At 45.7% G+C, this 16,750-nt stretch overlaps 1 protein-coding gene across 6 annotated transcripts in view; it reads right to left on the reverse strand.

The window, feature by feature from the left end:
- The window catches only part of GALR1 (galanin receptor 1), a 40,528-nt gene extending 36,245 nt beyond the window's left edge, over positions 1-4,283 (reverse strand). For all 6 annotated transcript variants that reach the window (XR_008306873.1, XR_008306872.1, XR_008306874.1 and 3 more), the window contains exon 1: positions 2,398-4,283. Coding sequence is in view for 3 of the 6 variants with exons in the window: in XM_053249071.1 (XP_053105046.1) it covers positions 2,398-3,111 (714 nt within the window). In the remaining 3 variants the exon portion in view is untranslated. The remainder of the gene's footprint in view (positions 1-2,397) is intronic.
- Between the last annotated feature and the right edge of the window lie 12,467 nt (positions 4,284-16,750).

Here is a 16,750-nt window from a genome sequence, read left to right on the forward strand (position 1 = left end):
CCTACCCTCTGTTTTCTGTCCTTCAACCAGTTACCAATCCATACATGAACCTGTCCCCTTATCTAATGACTGCTAAGTTTACTCAAGAGCCTTTGGGGAACCTTGTCAAAAGCTTTTTGGAAGTCCAAGTATACAATATCAATTCAATCACCTTCATCCTGTTGACACTCTCAAAAAACTCCAAAACATTTGTAAGACAAGATCTGCCACTGCAGAAGCCCATGCTGGTTCTCCTTCAGCAGCCTGTTCTTCTATATGTTTAACAACTCTGTCCTTAAGTATGCTTTCCATCAATTCACCCCACACAGAAGTTAAGCTAACTGGCCTGTGGTTTCCCTGGATCCCGCCCTTTGATGCTAGAAATTGAGGGGTGGTCATCTTAAATTTAAGGTCCTCTTCCTTTTGGTTAAATGGTATAACCTATATTTAAGCCATATTTTTAAGGGAGTCATCTTAAATTCAGGATCATCTTCTATTTGGGTAAATATGGGTATCTCTCTTGTCTTCTTTTTTGTAAGATTGTGTGCCCCTCTGGGACAGGGAAACTCTTCTTTTCACTTCTGTACTATGTAAACAAAACTTTTTGCTGAAAAGTGGTATATTGTAAATAAATAATACAAAGATCTTGCTAATTAAAGAACCACTTCCAAAATTCATTGCACTTTACAATATAGGCTTTGGTGAAACTTTGGCTTGCAACAAGGATTAACTGTAGATGTTGAGAGGTATAATGGTTGTCCAATATGCTTTAAGCCAATTGACTTGTTGATAAGTTGAGTTCTAAACTCTAGCAAAATGTGAATTGTGCTTCATTCAAGTGTGCAAACTATATTAATACAAATAGTGAACCTTCAGTCAAAATGAAGAATTGCGGGGAGAATGATTCAATCCCTTCAGCTCCTAACATCTCTATTGATCCTCTCTGTCTCAATCAGGGAGTCAGGACGTGTTATTTGTCACTGATTGCCTTCTAGCTGTTAGAGACATTCTCCTGAGCTACTGAAGTCAATTAGCGAGTTTCCACTGATATCCATGGTGCCGCATAGGATATCCAGTTGGTGCTCTTGTCACTTTCTGTCACTGCAATCCATATTCCATTTAAGACAATGGCAAGCTCCTACTGAAAATAATAGTGTTGGACTGCACTCAGTCATCCCCCAGCTAGCAAAAGACATAAAGCATCCACAGATGGCAGTTTTGGATTATTTTCACAATCAGCACCTGGAAATCAGTCCTGGTAGCGGGAGGTGGGTTGCTTTTAACCACACCCTACCTCCAGTCCCACAACAGGTGATTCATACTGTCAAATACCCAGGATTTTTGGCGGGAGCGGTCATCCTATGAATTACTCATATGTCAGATCAGATCAATGTTCGTAATTAAATCTCTTGAAGCTGTTTCCACTCTCATAGAAGTAACTACTTCTACTTTGTTCTTTTGCTCTTGCAATACTTCCACATAGCTTTCATATTCAACAAAATCCTTGCAAATGTAACCTTAACGTTCCAGTTGTAATGAACACTCTGTAGTTTTACTTGCCACAGCTCTTGAAACTGTATCTTTTAACCAAATTTTTTCTCACAGTGTACGCATACTGTATCAGTAAACACGAGTGACCATTTTACTTCCACCAATGCTAAATCACATTATTGAGTGATTTATCAAAATTACTGTACCTTTAGCTTTGAAGTGTTGACTTATATTCATCATTTAACTCTACTGATACATACACACACCCCTTTTCACTGTGTATGTAAGGCAATTACTTTCTCAGAGCTCTGCCTCTGTCTGTATTCTTAAAAAATGCATTTTATTTTTAAACTTCAAAGTTATGTCTGACATGGTGCAAATTATATCTGTACCTGACCAAACACATTGCAATCTGTCACACTAAACACACCTTTTCACAGCACATTCTTATCTGTATGTTCCATGCACATACAGTATAGCACAGAGAGAAAGAGAGCTCTGTCCATAAATAAGATGTGCCCTGCATGTCCACAGTGCTCTTTAATCCTGATGTTTATGGTAATCCTGATGTATATGGTGTTCTGAAACTGCTCCCCCTTTACTAAAAACATGGGAGTGTGGCTGTCTCTCAGAAATATATCCTTTGTTTGTATTTCATTATACCTGCACCCACCTTGAGCCACCTAATGACACAGCGGAAAAATAACTTGCCTAGTGAGAAAGTGGCTGCCGGTTCGATTCCCCACAGGTAAGTTTCCCTATATCGGGCAGCAGCAATATAGGAAGATGCTGAAAGGCATCATCTCATACTGTGTAGGAGATGGCAACAGTAAACCCCTCCTGTATTCTACCAAAGAAAATCACATGGCTCTGTGGTCGCCAGGAGTCAACATCAACTCGATGGTGCAATTCTACCTTTACACCCACCTTAGCATAGCAGAAGGAGATGAGCAGCAAAGGTAGCAGATACCCAAAGACAAATGTGCAGATCACGTAGACTTGCTTGTGATGAAGATCGGGCCACACTTCCCAACAGAAAGTCTGGTTAATGATTTCCTTGTAGACAATACGCTGATGGTGAGCCACAGGTGAGGCCATGGCAATAGAGAGCAACCAGATGGCCCCTACACCAAACAATGCATTACGGGACACCCGCAGGGAAGAGGAGCGCCTAGAATGCACAATGGCCACATAGCGATCCACAGACATAGCTGAAAGGGTGAAGATGCTGACCAACATGGAGACCGTGAAGAAATAGTGGGTAAACTTGCAGATGAATGTGCCCAGCACCCAGTTAGGTAACATATACACTGTTGACTGGAAAGGGATGCAGAAGAGCAAGTAGGCCAAGTCAGCAATGCTCAGGTTGAGGATGAAGATGTTGGTGGTGCTGCGAGGCTTGCCTGACTTGCTCCTGGCAAGCACCGTGATGACCAATGAATTACCCAGCACTCCAAGTGCAAAAATGAGGCCAAAGACAATCAAAGTGATAAAGTTCTCAATTCCTATATCAGAGAAGAAGTTGGCATCCTCCTCCTCCTCCATCCGTTCCGGGAATGACCAGGAGGCATTGGAGCCCAGCCAGGACAATTTCCCTGTCTGGTTCATGCAGACTGAGGTGGCAGCTGCCTCTCCATCCATACTCTGTGCAGCTTCAGACACCAGCCCAAGTTTGTGAAGATGGAAAAGAAAACTAGGCAAAGCAGGAGAGCCCAAACACACCAGTTCATTCACTTCCTTCCCTCAAAAACCCCTTCAGAAAGATGCCCTTCCAAACTCGGGGCGTTCCTTTCTTCCACCCGCAAAGAATCCAGAGAGACGAACAATCCTCTCTCCCACCCCTATATTTAACAACAGCCCCACGAGAAGTACCTCGAGGGGTCACTGCGTCCAAAACAGTCAGTCCCACAAGTCCCTCACCAAAAAAAACACGTCCAGGGAGAGAATGTGTGCACGCTTTCTCGCTCCTTAGCAGTGGGAAAGTTTCCACAGCCTGGGCGGAGGGAGGGAAAGAGGCTGAGCGCCAAGAGGGTTCTTTCTCTCTCTGGGTCCGGCTGCCAGAGTTGCCCCTTGGATGCTGCCCACCATGGCTCAGTCCCAGGCAGGGAGCAAAGGAATCAGAGGAAGACACCCCAGAACACCCTCTTGTGCTCAGAAGCACCAGTGATGAACCGCGTTGCTGCTTCTCTCCGTTCCCGCCTTTCTTTCCCCGATGAGCGGAGCGCGCAGAGAGCCAGCGGGACTCGGGAGTGTGTGAGGCGAGCTCAACATCCACGCAGCGGTCGTGAGAGAGAGCTGCCACGGACTGCGTGTTGACAGAAGGTCTCGCTGCCTTTTCTCCTGATTCCCCCACCTTCAAGCTCCTCCCTCAGCCTGCTTGACGTGCCGCTAACCCTGGCAGCAAATTCTGGCGCCAGCGACTAAAATCCAGTCAGGCAGTCTCTGCGCTGTCTCCTCAGCATTTTGCCGCCTCTCCCTGCCGGGCTTCCCTCCACTGGTCTAAAGGTTGGGTTGTTGCGAGGGGACGCAGCTGGTGAGGGAGGTAATGCCCTGCCTGGGCTCGCTCTCTTTTCCCTCTCATTCCGAATCCTCACTTCACGGAGGTAGCAGAGAATCAGTCCAGTTCAGTGCATTCAGAACTCAAGATGCAACAGAGAATTTCACCCAGAATATGTCATTCCTCTCCTTCTTATTCTCGCGACAGCCCTGAAAGGTAGGCTGAGAGAGTGTGTCTGGCTCCAAGCCTCTTCCGCTCTTCCCTATGTAACTGTTGTATTAACCTGTGTGCAAACCTGAACTTGCATCTTCCCTCCACACCCTGAAGGAGCAAATAAACCCCGTTCAAAAATGCTGCCTTTCCTTTCTCTGACTCCAAAGTGAGAAATGCCAAATGCAACAGAGGAGGGAACAGCTCCTGGACCTTTAAGGCTGTCCAGAAAAGGCAAATTATCAGCAAATTATGCTTGTCCAAGTTTGTCTTCACACATGAAGCCTGACAATTGGCTTTCTTTTAAAACAGTTCCTAGTATAAATGTAAAACCTTTATTGGATGAAATATATATATATACATCCAGGTTTTCTTGCAAATTCTCTTCCACATGAGCAGTATTTATATGTGAGTGGGTCAGCGGAGGAGGCAGCAGAGTTGTTTTTAAATGTAATTTAATTGGTTTTAAATAGTTTTAATCATTTTGGAATTGTTTTTATATTGTTTTTAGCATTGTTTTAATTGTGGGGTTTATGTCTTTTAAAAGTTGTTGTACACTGCCCAGAGCCTCTGGATGGGGAGTTTAAAAGCAAGAGGAAGGAAGGGAGGGAGGGAGGAAGGAAGGAAGGAAGGAAGGAGGGGCATAGTGTAGCTATAATTGAGCGAAAGGGTTCAAAGAACACGGCCCCGAGCTCCTGAGGGCCCTCCAGCTCCATCCCTCTCTATTTTCTTCATTGTCTCCCTCACTCTGGGAGGCCACCAGAGAGAGGGATGAACACAGGCCCCCTCTCCCCCAGCTATGCCCAAAGAAGGAAGGAAGGAAGGAAGGAAGTTCTTCTTAGGAGCATCAGAAGCTGCTTTATACCAAGGCAGACCATTGTCTGTTCAGTATTGTCTACCAAGACTGGAAGCAGTTTCTCCAAGGTTACAGGCAGGAGTCTCTCTCAGCCCTGTCTTGAAGATGTCAGGGAGGGAACTTGGAACTTGCTGCAAGCCAGCTTGCAAATGCTCTTCCCAGAGCAGCCCCATTCGCCAAGGGGAATATCTTGCGGCGCTCACATATGTAGTTTGCAATTCAAATGCAAACCAGAGTGGACCCTGCTTAGCAAAGGGGACAATTCATACTTGCTGCCACAAGACCAGCTCTCTCTCTCTCTCTCTCTCTCTCTTTAACAGGGATGTGCGAACCAGCTCAAAATCTTGCAGGTTCGCACTCAAACCGGTTTGATTCAAAGGTTCGACCTTGAATAGAACTCTGTCCAGTTCAGTCTGAGGTCAAGCCAAAGTGCTTGGGCTGGTTTGGTCCTAGCTTGAGGGGGAAGGGGGGCTTCCCTAAGTGTCATATTACTTAGGAAAATGAAGTACTTCCTCCTGTCAGTGGCTGCAGTGGCTGTAGGGATACTGTGGCAGCTGTGAGGATAGGGAGATTGGCAACTCCCTCTACCCCTGCCGGACTCCCCCAAGGCTCCCAGGCACAGTTCAGGCCCATTTCAGCCCACTGTGTGCAAGAGGAGGCCATATTTTTGGCCTCCATGCATGTGTGCGAGGGCCAAAATGGGCCCAGAAGACTTGGGGGAAGGCTGGCGGGGGTAGGGGGAGCTGCCAACCCAACCCCTTGGCCACCACAGCACCCCCGCAGCTGCTTGCAGGAGTAAATACTTCCATTTTTCTAACTAATACGACACTTAAGTGAAGCCCGCCCGACCCTCCTTGAGCTGGACCCAAACCGGCTTGAATTTGAGCCAGGCCCTGGGGTGGGGCGCAAAATCAAACTGGAAAAAACTATTTTTGTGCATATCTCTACTTCTTAATGAACTGGTTCAGATGATCTCATGGTAGTGGTGTGCTAGAACCAAAAGTCACTATTTGGTTCTAATTCAAACTGAACCATGTGCCACTGACATGGTTCAGTTGAATTGACTGGCCGGTCCAGTCTGTTTCACTGAAACAGTTTGGCAGTTTAAGCAGCTATATTTGTAAAGAGGATTCTTGTGAGGATTCCCCTTTACAAGTAAGGGGTGGGGGGATCTAGTAAGGGGTGGCCAGGGGCAGCGAGAAAAGTAATTTAAAGTGCCAGTGCAGCTGCTGGCACTCACCCCCTGGCACAGCTGAAGCATGAACCAATCTGTGTTTAGCAGGTCGCACATGAGGTGGCAGCGCAGTTACAGCCTCCACGGATGCTAAACACAGATTGCCGCGTGCTTGGGCTGCACCAGGGGGCTAGCACCAGCGCTAGCAGATCTTCAGGCACTTTACATTACTTTTCTCACTGCCCCTCCAGCCTCCCTTTGATACTGAACTGTTTTGCCTTTAACCAGATTTGGTTCAGTTCGATCATGGACCAAACCACCCCTGGTTTGGTTCATGATCGAACCACCAAGTTGGCATGGTTCAAGGTGAACCAGTTCAGCATCCAGCAGTTTGTGCACACCCCTATCACCTGTCTCATCGTGCAATATGCGAAGGGACACAGTGAGAGTGCACGCACCCTGTCGTCTGTTGGGCTAGGACCCTAGCAACATCAGTTCTCAGCTGCAATGTCTCATAGTGACCACTTGGGGTTTTTAGGGTCATGGATAAAAGTGCTGGACTCCTCCTATCTTTGTTCTTCCAGTGTTAATCTCCATTTTTATCTCTTCAGATATGGCTATTTGTTTAGTCTCTCTCTTCTTTCAGCCCTAAGCTCAGCTTTCCTATTCTTTTGTAACTTATAAGTAAATCCTTGTAGGTCTGTCTCCAGACCTCTTGCTTTGCTGCTTTCTCACCAAACTGGTTTTGCTCTGCTATTTGGGGACTTAACTGCCATTCTTCCCCTACATCTTCATTGCAGGACATTGTGATGTGTTGTCAGGGCATTCTTTAATCACATGAAAGGGGTGATCAGTTGAATCACCCTCTACATGCACTCCAAAACCCTATTTAAACAGTGCAAACCTAATGCACAAAGTCCATTGATCAGGGGCATAGGGTCCATTGGATAAGAGGGTGCATTTGCACCTGGGCCCAGAGGGTAAAGGGCCCCCACAAGGCTCTAAAGACCCATGACCAGGGAGTGACATTGCCCCACCCTCCCAGCTGTTTTTCTCCCCACCCTCCAGCTGTGTGATTCCCAATCATGGCCAGCAAGGTGTTTCTCTTTTTTCAGGCAGGAGGATGACAGCTGCTGAGAAAGGATAGGATTAAACTAGCCCAGTTATTGGTCCTCTGTCCTTGAGTTGTGTTCCTCTCCCACTCGGCAGTTGCCAAGAGGGCAGGAAGGGAGTGTGATGGCCACAAGGAAAAGAGCTGGAAAGGAAAGTCAAATATAAATACTCCTAGAGGCGGAGGGGAGGGGAGCAGAGCGGAAGAGATGGAAGGGGTGGAAGCGCTCCTCCAGTGAGGGCTGTGGGATTGCACAGAAGTAAATGAATCATGATTCAGTTCAATGGGCTTCCTTTTAAGTAAGTGCCTTGGAATATTTATTATTTATTTATTTAACAAATGATAAATGTGGTTTACAATAAAAGCAACAAATAAAAAGGTTTAAACATTACAACAATTTAAAATTTAAAATGTTAAAACTATTAAAAATCAAACAATTAAAACAGTATCTAATTAAAAGCCTGGGTGAACAAATGTGTCCCGACTGCCTTTTTAAAGGTTGTAAGAGATGGAGAGGATCTTAAGCAAGTGGGATTGCACAGAAGTAAATGATTTAGTTCAATGGGCTTCCTCTTCAGTAAAATGTGCACGAGAAAGGGCTAGATTCACAAATCTGCTCAGCTGCTCTCCAGTCCCCTTCTCTGTTCACAAACTCAAGTTATGTTGGAAGCAAGCAGAGCAGGAGGGAGGTGTGTGGTTTAGGGTCTGTGGGTAGGAAAGTAGGGGAAAGCTGAGATTTCTCTCTGCCTGTTTGTCTCCCAGGGTCGGGTGTGTGGGGGCAAAGAACTGTCCATACTGCAAAAGGCTACAACGCATAAAATGAGGAGAAAGGCTCCCCACAATGGAAAAATACAGCTGTTTTCCTGCAACGGATTTACAAGGTTGTAGGGCAGAAACGCATCATTAACATTTGAATCAAGGCAAGGGAATTGTGGATGGCACCCTGCTGACAATGCAGTGACACCGATGTGGAAATACAGGCAATATGGAGGGGCACTTAGCAGATACATTGTGAGTACATTGCAGCATGTAATCTGGAAAACGCCCATAAGTGGATCTTTTTGGCTTCCTATTCCTGAAATTACATTCTGTTCCTTGAGAGACTTTTTAACACTGACACATCTCTTGACCAGATCAAACTAGGAAAGAAGTCATGTTACATCTCTCTCTATAGATAGATAGATAGATAGATAAAATTCTCCGAGATGGGCCATGTATGGGGACGTGGCAGAAAGGAGGCGATTGGCTGACAGAGGGGGAGAGAGTTCCGGAGCAGCAGGAAGTTTTGCGGGGTGGCCTCAAAGCAGTTTGACAGTTGGCTCGGGGGCTCCGTGAAGCGTCAGGGAGCTCAGAGGCCAGGGGCAGCTTTGAGAGCTGGACAGTTGGCTCTGGGGGCTGCGGGCAGCAGACGGTTGGCTGAGCTGTGCCGTGAAGCAGCAGGGAGCTCAGAGGCTGTCAGGTGAGACAGAGATAGAAAGACAGAGGTGAGAGAGAGAGCGAGGGCTGTGGGGAGAGCGAGCGAGAGAGTTGAGGGGGCGGGGAGAGTGAGCGTGAGAGTTGCGGGGGCGGGGCAAGCGTGCGAGTTGCGGGGGCGGTGCGAGCGAGTTGCGGGGGGGCACGAGCGAGCGAGAGAGTTGCAGGGGTGAGAGTGAGCGAGACCATTGTGGGGGATGAGAGTGAACAAGAGCATTACGGGGGGCAAGAGCAAGCGAGAGAATTGTGGGGGGCAAGAGCGAGTGAGAGAGTTGCGGGGGCGAGACTGAGTGAGAGAGTTGCGGAGGTGGCGAGAGCAAGTGAGAGCATTGTGGGGGCAGCGAGAGCAAGCGAGAACGTTGTGGGGGCGGTAAGAGCGAGTGAGAGCATTGTGTGGGATGGCGAGAGCGAGCAAGAGCATTGTGCAGGCAGCGAGAGCAAGCAAGAGTGTTGTTGGGGGGCGGCGAGAGAGTTATGGGGGTGGTGAGAGCAAGCGAGAGAGTTGTGGTGGGTGGCAAGAGCAAGTGAGAGAGTTGTGGGGGGGTGTGCCACAGGCTCAGTGCACGATCGCACAGATGCTCTGTGCAGGGTCAGCTAGTAATTCTCTAAGGCATACCGGTGGTTAATCCCATGTGTGGCAGCTCTCGCAAAAGTTCACAAACAGAAGCACCATGGTGAATGGGCAGTGGAGATTCCATATGCAGATAGGGAGGAGGAGCCTGTGAGAGCAGAAGCACCATGGTTGTTGGGCAGTGGGGATTCCATATGCAGATAGGGAGCCTGTGATGCTTAAGGTTAGTTGGAATGCAACTGTTACTGGTCAGAAAATGTTCTTGATCGTAGAGGAGAGGAATCTCTCTATATAAAAGGTTAGTGAGCAGGGGTCTGTGAAGAGCGAGGTCCTGATGGAGGAAAGAACCCCTTCAGGAGAAGGAGGCTGCTGTTGTGTGAATTAGATGAGGAAACAAGATGAACAAGATCTGTTAACTCAGGAGAAAGAAAGAAAAAAGAAGGGAGGGGAAGAAAGACAGGGGGAAGAGTGAGTGGATGAGAGAGAAAGACAGAAAAGGAAGGGAAGGGAAGAGAGAAAGAAGGAAGGGCAAGTGACAGGCCTGAGCCTATCAGTGGCCTGAAGGGAACGAGCAGTCGGGGCGGTGGCAGCAAGGAAAGGACCAGCCAACCATTGCTGCTGTTTGGGGCTACCGAGGCCATTGGTGGAGGGAAGCAGGCGGGCAAGTGACTGGCCTGGGTCTGTCAGCGGCCTGAGGGGAATGGTGGCCATGATGGTGTCAGTAGCGAGGAAGGGCCTGGTCAAATGCTGCCGCTGCTGCTGCTCCTGTGGGGAGAAGCGGGAGTGGGGCTCAGGCTCGGGCTCAGGTGGGGAGGTCTCTGGGGATAGGAGGCTGCAGCTTGGCCAATAGGCACCAGCAATGCTACAGCCGTGACCAAGAGGGGTGAGGGGGATAGGAGCAATCAGATGGAAGAGGAGGAGCAGGAGTGTGGCTCAGTTGAGAGTGGAGAGATCTCTGAGGTGGTGGGGGCTGTGTCAGGGAGTGAGGGGAGTAATCAAATACTAGCACGCAGATGCTCTGCGTGGGTTAGGCTATTTAAAAAAAAATAAATCCCAAAAGTATTTGTATTGTCTTTTGAAAAAAACAGATAAATCAAATGATCTCAGAGAATTTTACAAAATTATTTTATAAGATCAAGAAGGATTTGTTGCAATGGTCAAAAGGCTCATTTGGTGGCTACACAGGGACGGGCCTTCTCTGTTGCTGCCCTGAAACTCTGCAATGCCCTCCCTGCTGAAATAAGAGCATTTCCATTTCTGACAACTAGAAATAAATAAATACATCTATCCTGACTGGCAAGTTTTCAGGTGGTTAAAATGCTGATATTACCCAGATTTCTTTTTCTAGACTATTCCCATACTGCTTCCAAGCCTTTAACTTAAAACTGGCAGGCTATATTGGCTAAATTCATATAGGAAAAGAAACACACCAGAATCTTCTTTATATATAATTATCTAAGACATACCTGTGGCTAATCCCATGAGTGGCAGCTCTCGTGAGAGTTCAGAGAGCTGCCAGATAGCGATGGGGAACGGACGGGGGTGGGGGAAAGAAAATTGTGGTGGTGGCGGCAGCCATCCAGATGGTGGGCCAGGGAAATAACAGTGGCGGCGGGCAAACAATGGCACTAGCGAGTACGAGGAGAAGGTGGCTGGCTGGCCAGTGACCAGAGAAGGCAGGGGTAGGCGGGAGAAGGCATGGGCAGGTAGGAGAAAATGATGGTGGGGATGGGAAGGGTGGGCAAGCAGCAGAGGAAATGGCGGCAGGGAGAACTAGAAAGCTCTGGCCAGTCCGGCTGATGAGGGAAAGCGCCACCAGCGGGCAGTGAGGGAAAGCACCAGCCAAGCCCACTTGTGGGAAGGGAAAGCACTGGCCAGGCTGGCTGGCGAGGGGAAGTAGACTGGGAAAGGGAAAATGAACTGGGGCTGAAGGAGGAGGAATGAAAATGGGGAGGAGAGACAGGGAGACCTAGGGCGCTCTGCGCTGGATCAGCTAGTAGCAGTGAGAAGATGCACAAAATAAGGTGGTCTGAGAGTTCAACGATATTATGATTCCTGTCCAGACGTGTAGCAAGCTTATAGTGGGCCTAGGACAAAAAGTAAAAATTGGCCCCTGCCCTCCACCACTGCCTTCTACTTCAGAGAGGCGCAAAAGGGAGAATAAAGGACAAGCTGTCACCCAGCTAGTGGGACCTCCTCCCTCATGGACCCAAGAGCATTTCCCCTTTTTCAATTTAGCTACACCCCTGTTCCTGCCAATTGGTAAATCTTTTTAATTTTGTCCATAAGGATAAGAATCCTTCATGGTTGGACATAAAAAGCAGAGAGGCTGTTTTTCAGAGGAATCTCTGTGGCAAACTAAAAATGTGAGACACAAAGATATAAAACTTCACCCTTTTATTTCCTCAACACTATGTGTCTGGGACTGATGAGACAATAACTTGCTCCTAAAAGGTCTACAACTTCAACTTTTCTTGGACAACATTTGTTCTTTTTTTGAAAGCGATTCTTGCATCCTGGAGATTGAATTTCTTACATTGTTTACATTCAATTATAGACAGAGATGGTATTCTATCTAGGGCTATTTTGACAGAACAGGCAGATCAGCAAAATATTTCCTGGTTTGAATTTTTCCAGCTTAGATTTCTCCCAAATATGCTAACATCTTATTGCAGTTCAAAAGAGAATTAACAGACTTTGAAAAACTGCAAATAGACGGATCACAAGGGTTTAAAGTTTTTATTACTAGAACTTACAGCTCTCTCGTTATGTTAAAATGGGACAAAATTCCACTGGTTATGTGAGAAAATTAGGAACAGGCTTAGGAGTTGAGACGAATTTATATGAGCAGCTATATGGTCTAAAGGTTTGTTTTCCGCATTTTCCTTAAATGTAAGAGAATCTGCTTATAAGAATCTGTCTAGATGGTACAGAACACTTGCCAAATATCATTCCTATATGATTCCTACATAAGTGTTGGTGACAACTTTGTGGTGAAGTGGGAATATCTTCATATGTAGCGGTTTCCCCCATGAATTAAATTATTTTGGCACAGAGTAATCCAATATGTTAAAGAAAGAAACTATACCTGTGTTGCTCCTGGTGGAAATATGAAATAATTTTGCCAAATGCATTTTAGGAGCCACCAATATCTGCTTTATGTGGGCAATATATCTAGGGAATATTATTGGCAGCCAAACTTTGCATTGCCAAAGAATGTTAAAGGAAGAACACTACAAAGATTAAATATTGCTTTGATAACAACTGGGAGACTTGCTGGACAAGCTCTGTTCCCAACTAAAGGCCTCCTCTGCTCATCCCAGTTATATGTGTTTCTTTTTAGAATGTTGGTTACCATTCTAAGATTATATAATATAATTTAAATTACCAAAATACCTGTTTATGCAAGACATGAAAAGTTGAATATGTTTTATTTTATAATAAATATTCTAAATATAGAGGAAATATAGAGAGGTAAAACAAAGTAATAGCTCGAAACCACGGAGTGTTGTGTTTAATTGTTCATTTCTGGGCTGATATAGTTAACTGCTATCTGAAGTTTGTTTTGTTTTGTATAATTCTGCAAAAAATGAAAAATAAAAAGTATATTTTAAAAAGCAAAGACATTTCAGTGATTATTTTTCACTTTATTATTCATGTAAATTGATTTTACAAGAAAAAGAGTCTCATGTTTGGAATTACAGCACAATGGAACACAATGAGGTTTATATGTTGCTGTGAGGCTTTTTGTGATCAGATCCACAAGGTGATAAAAGAATGTGTTCAAACAGTGAAAATGTATTTTTGTAAAATAAAAATAAAAGATGTTATTGTTTTAAAGATAGACAATATTTCAAAGGGCGGGAATTTTCATTTTAGAATAAGAGATTCAGAGGTTATTTTTGTAGGCTTCTGGTCAGACAGAGCACCGAAAAGATATTGCTGACCCTCGCCCTCCTCATAGAAGAGAAGCATCCTTCAAGTTAACCAGATTAACAGTGATTGTTAATCACTGTTTTGTGATTGTCACAAAATTGTTTTGTGATTGTCACACAAATCCATATTTAAGGAGAAATAATGCAGTATCCTGTCCACATGTAATGGATGGGCGTTATGTTAAGCAAATAACCAAACTGCTATCTGATTCATTTTTTTTTTTAAGTAGATGGGCATCCCAGCACTGGTGAAGGGAATGCATGGACTTCAACAAAACAACAACAAAAAGCAGAAGGTGGAGCTGCTAGTGACAAGCCACTAAAGAAGAGTGTTTTTAAAATCAAAATAGATGTCAACATACACGGAAAAAAATTTAAGAAGCTCTATTAAAATCGGGCTTGAAACCCGAGCATACACAGAGACAGGCGCCTAGAGTGCCCATCGCATTGGAGTATCCCGCAACGGACCCTGCTCATTGCATGGTGCATTGGGGATACGTGGAAGCGGGCAGAATGAGTACTGGACCCCACTGATCTCCGCTGCACAGAGCAGCGTGGGTCATCAGGGCCCATGTTGGTGCACCAAAGGTTCAGCAGGAGGTCATTTGGGAGGAATGTGGGTGCATCCCCCACCCCTGCTGTGCTGACTGTCCCCGCAGCGAGCACTTGAATAGCCTTAATAAGTGCTTGTGACACTTTTATCTTGACAACCACACAGCAACAATCACAGGGCGTTAATTAGGCAAAGAGAGACAAATGTCTTCTGACCCACAGCCTCTGAGCCCTGCCTCCACCCCGGCCAGTCCTTGCCCTTTCTCTTCCCCCTGTGTCTCCTCTTTCCCTTTTTCTATTGCTGCAGCAGCAGCAAAGTGACCCAAACCCACTTTTCCTTTACCTCCTGCCTGCCTCCCAGCGTGCCTGCTCCCGGCTGTGCTCTGCTCAGACTCACTCATTGAAACTGAGAGCATGCCAACTGAGTGACTTCACGCAGGCGCAGCAAACACAAACACACACGAATCAGGCAGCAGCAGCAGCAGCAGCAGCGAGAGGGAGTGCTGGGGCTTTGAAGCGGAGCTGCTGGCTGGAGGTTTTTCACACATGGCTCTATGCCTTGGGGTATCTGAAGAGCAAATCTGCTTCTTCACAACTTAGCCATCAGCACCTCCATCAACACCTTCAGAGAAAGCAGAAACCCCAGCGTTTTTCCAAAAAGCTGCTGGAAATAGAGGATTTTTTTTTACCCTGGACATAACTTGGGCTAAGCCAGAACTCGCAGCCTCCATTCAGGGAGAATCAAAGTCCTGTCTGTCCTGGTCCCTGATAGCCCACAGGGAGGTCAGATTATATCCAGCAAATATGTGGACTGGCACACTGTAATCAGGATTGGATTGTGAGGAGAGCCCTGTCTGTAAAACCCCCTGGGGGGCTGCATAAAAGCATTGTTTCATTTTCGTTGCTGAAAGACTAACTCATAAGATGGCAGAGGGTAATGTAAATGAAAGTTGTATTAGGCAGGGGGAGGGGGAAGAAGAATGTGAAGGAAAAGGAACTGCCTGAGGGCTGCATAATCACATTGTTCTGCTGTGCTGATTGACCCTCAAGAAGGCAAGGCAGGGGGAGGAGGGTAAAAGAAACTTGTGTTTTTAAAAGTAACCATCATCTGGAGAGAACAAGTGGAATGTGAAGAAGACAAATAAAAAAAGAGGGAGAGATGATGAGAAAGAGGTGGGGGCTGCCTTGGTACTGAGGAACGGAAGGTAAAAGAAACTTGTATTTTTAAAAGTAAGCATGATGGAGGTAGAGAGAACAGTTGGTGTTCAATATTGGGATATTGCAGGCTGAGTCACCCATCTGATAAGGGGCTAAAGATGCTGAATAAATGCTTTTTAAAAAGACTTGCATCAAAATAAGACTTTGCAAATCACTTGATGGGGATTTTTTTTAAGCTGCTTTTCTCTCCTGCCCCTGAAATGCTTACTACTTAAATCCCAAGAAACTGGGATGACTCCATGTATTCCATTCTGTTGTCTCGTTTGAAATCGAATTAGTGGAGAGAGAGAGAGATTGTCTAAACTGATTGCTGGTGGATAGCTTTTCTTTCTGTTTGGCATAGCTAAGCTCAGGGTAGTGTTTGTATGATTATTTCTTCCTACTTTTATTCTTACAACAATCCTGTGAGGTAGACTAGGATGAGAGAGAGTATCTGGTTTAAGGTTATCCCCTGAGCTTCCTGGCTGAGTATGGAAGGATTTGAACCCAATTCTCCCCAGTTCTCATCCCCAGTTCTCTAACCAGTACACCACACTGGCTTTTAACTAAGTGGGTTACCAGGTGCAGGAAAGAAACAAAGGAGACTAAACTCCTTATTTTAGCTATGAAACAAGTACTGGAGTGACTAAGCATTATTAATGTTGGCTGGCATAAACTAACACACACACACCATACAATAGTGTTTTTTCATAGGGGCACATATGGAATCTTATGTACTCCATAGTAAACCTGTGTTCACTGGGATGAACTCAAGATAATTTTTTGTTCAGGACTGAATCTGTTCCCTGTCAGTTGGTTGAGATATACATGCCAATGTGAAGTGGAAGAAAGGAAAAAACTGGGAAATCCATTTTTTTCTTACATATTTGTGGATATGTGTGTGTGTACACTTGTCTCTATAATGGCAGACAAAATTTGCACACATTGCCTTGACACTGCTGCCCAAAACAAAACTAATTCTGCACATGGGTGAAAGAAAATAGGTGGAATACTGGTGCTGAGGGCTGGCTGACATCCAAAGCAAAAGAGCAGCAGCACAGGGTGAGAATCAGAGCAGAGGGGCAAAGAGCAGACAAAGAGCCCTGTGGCATGTTAAAACAGAAGCAGGCATTGGGTAGACTGGCATCAGAAAGTTGATGATTCCCACTAATTTAACAAGAGCAAGTAAACAAACAAACAAACAAACCCCAACCACATCTCTACCAAGGCTGGCCTTGTGCTAATTGCTTAGCTTTCAGCCTTGATGTTCATTACCAGCATGGTTCCCTTTGACTGGGTGTTTGTGCAGTTCTGCTTTCCAGTGTTCTGTGTTTTATCTTAGAATCCCTAATCTGTGTTAACTGTGGTGTACGTTTGTCTGTTAGGGATCATGGGGCTCTAGTTCTGTAAAAGAGCACGTTTTGCATGCAGAAGGGGGAATCCCAGGTTTGGGATAGGGCCTCTGAAATTCCCGGAAAGCTGCTGCCAGTCAGTACCGAGCTATAGGAACCCATGGTATGACGCAGGCAGCTTCCTATGTTCCTAACTGGGACCTCATGCAATGTGCAAATGGGCAAGACAGTTAACACAACTTTACAGAGAAAGCCCTCCACTGTATTCTAATGTTTCTGCTAATGAATATTTGCATAAATATACTTGTTTTGCATTATTACATTCTTGTCAGTGCAGTTGCTGTTTGTGCCC

Source organism: Hemicordylus capensis, chromosome 4 (assembly GCF_027244095.1).
Source record: "Hemicordylus capensis ecotype Gifberg chromosome 4, rHemCap1.1.pri, whole genome shotgun sequence".
NCBI classification, from domain to species: domain Eukaryota; kingdom Metazoa; phylum Chordata; class Lepidosauria; order Squamata; family Cordylidae; genus Hemicordylus; species Hemicordylus capensis.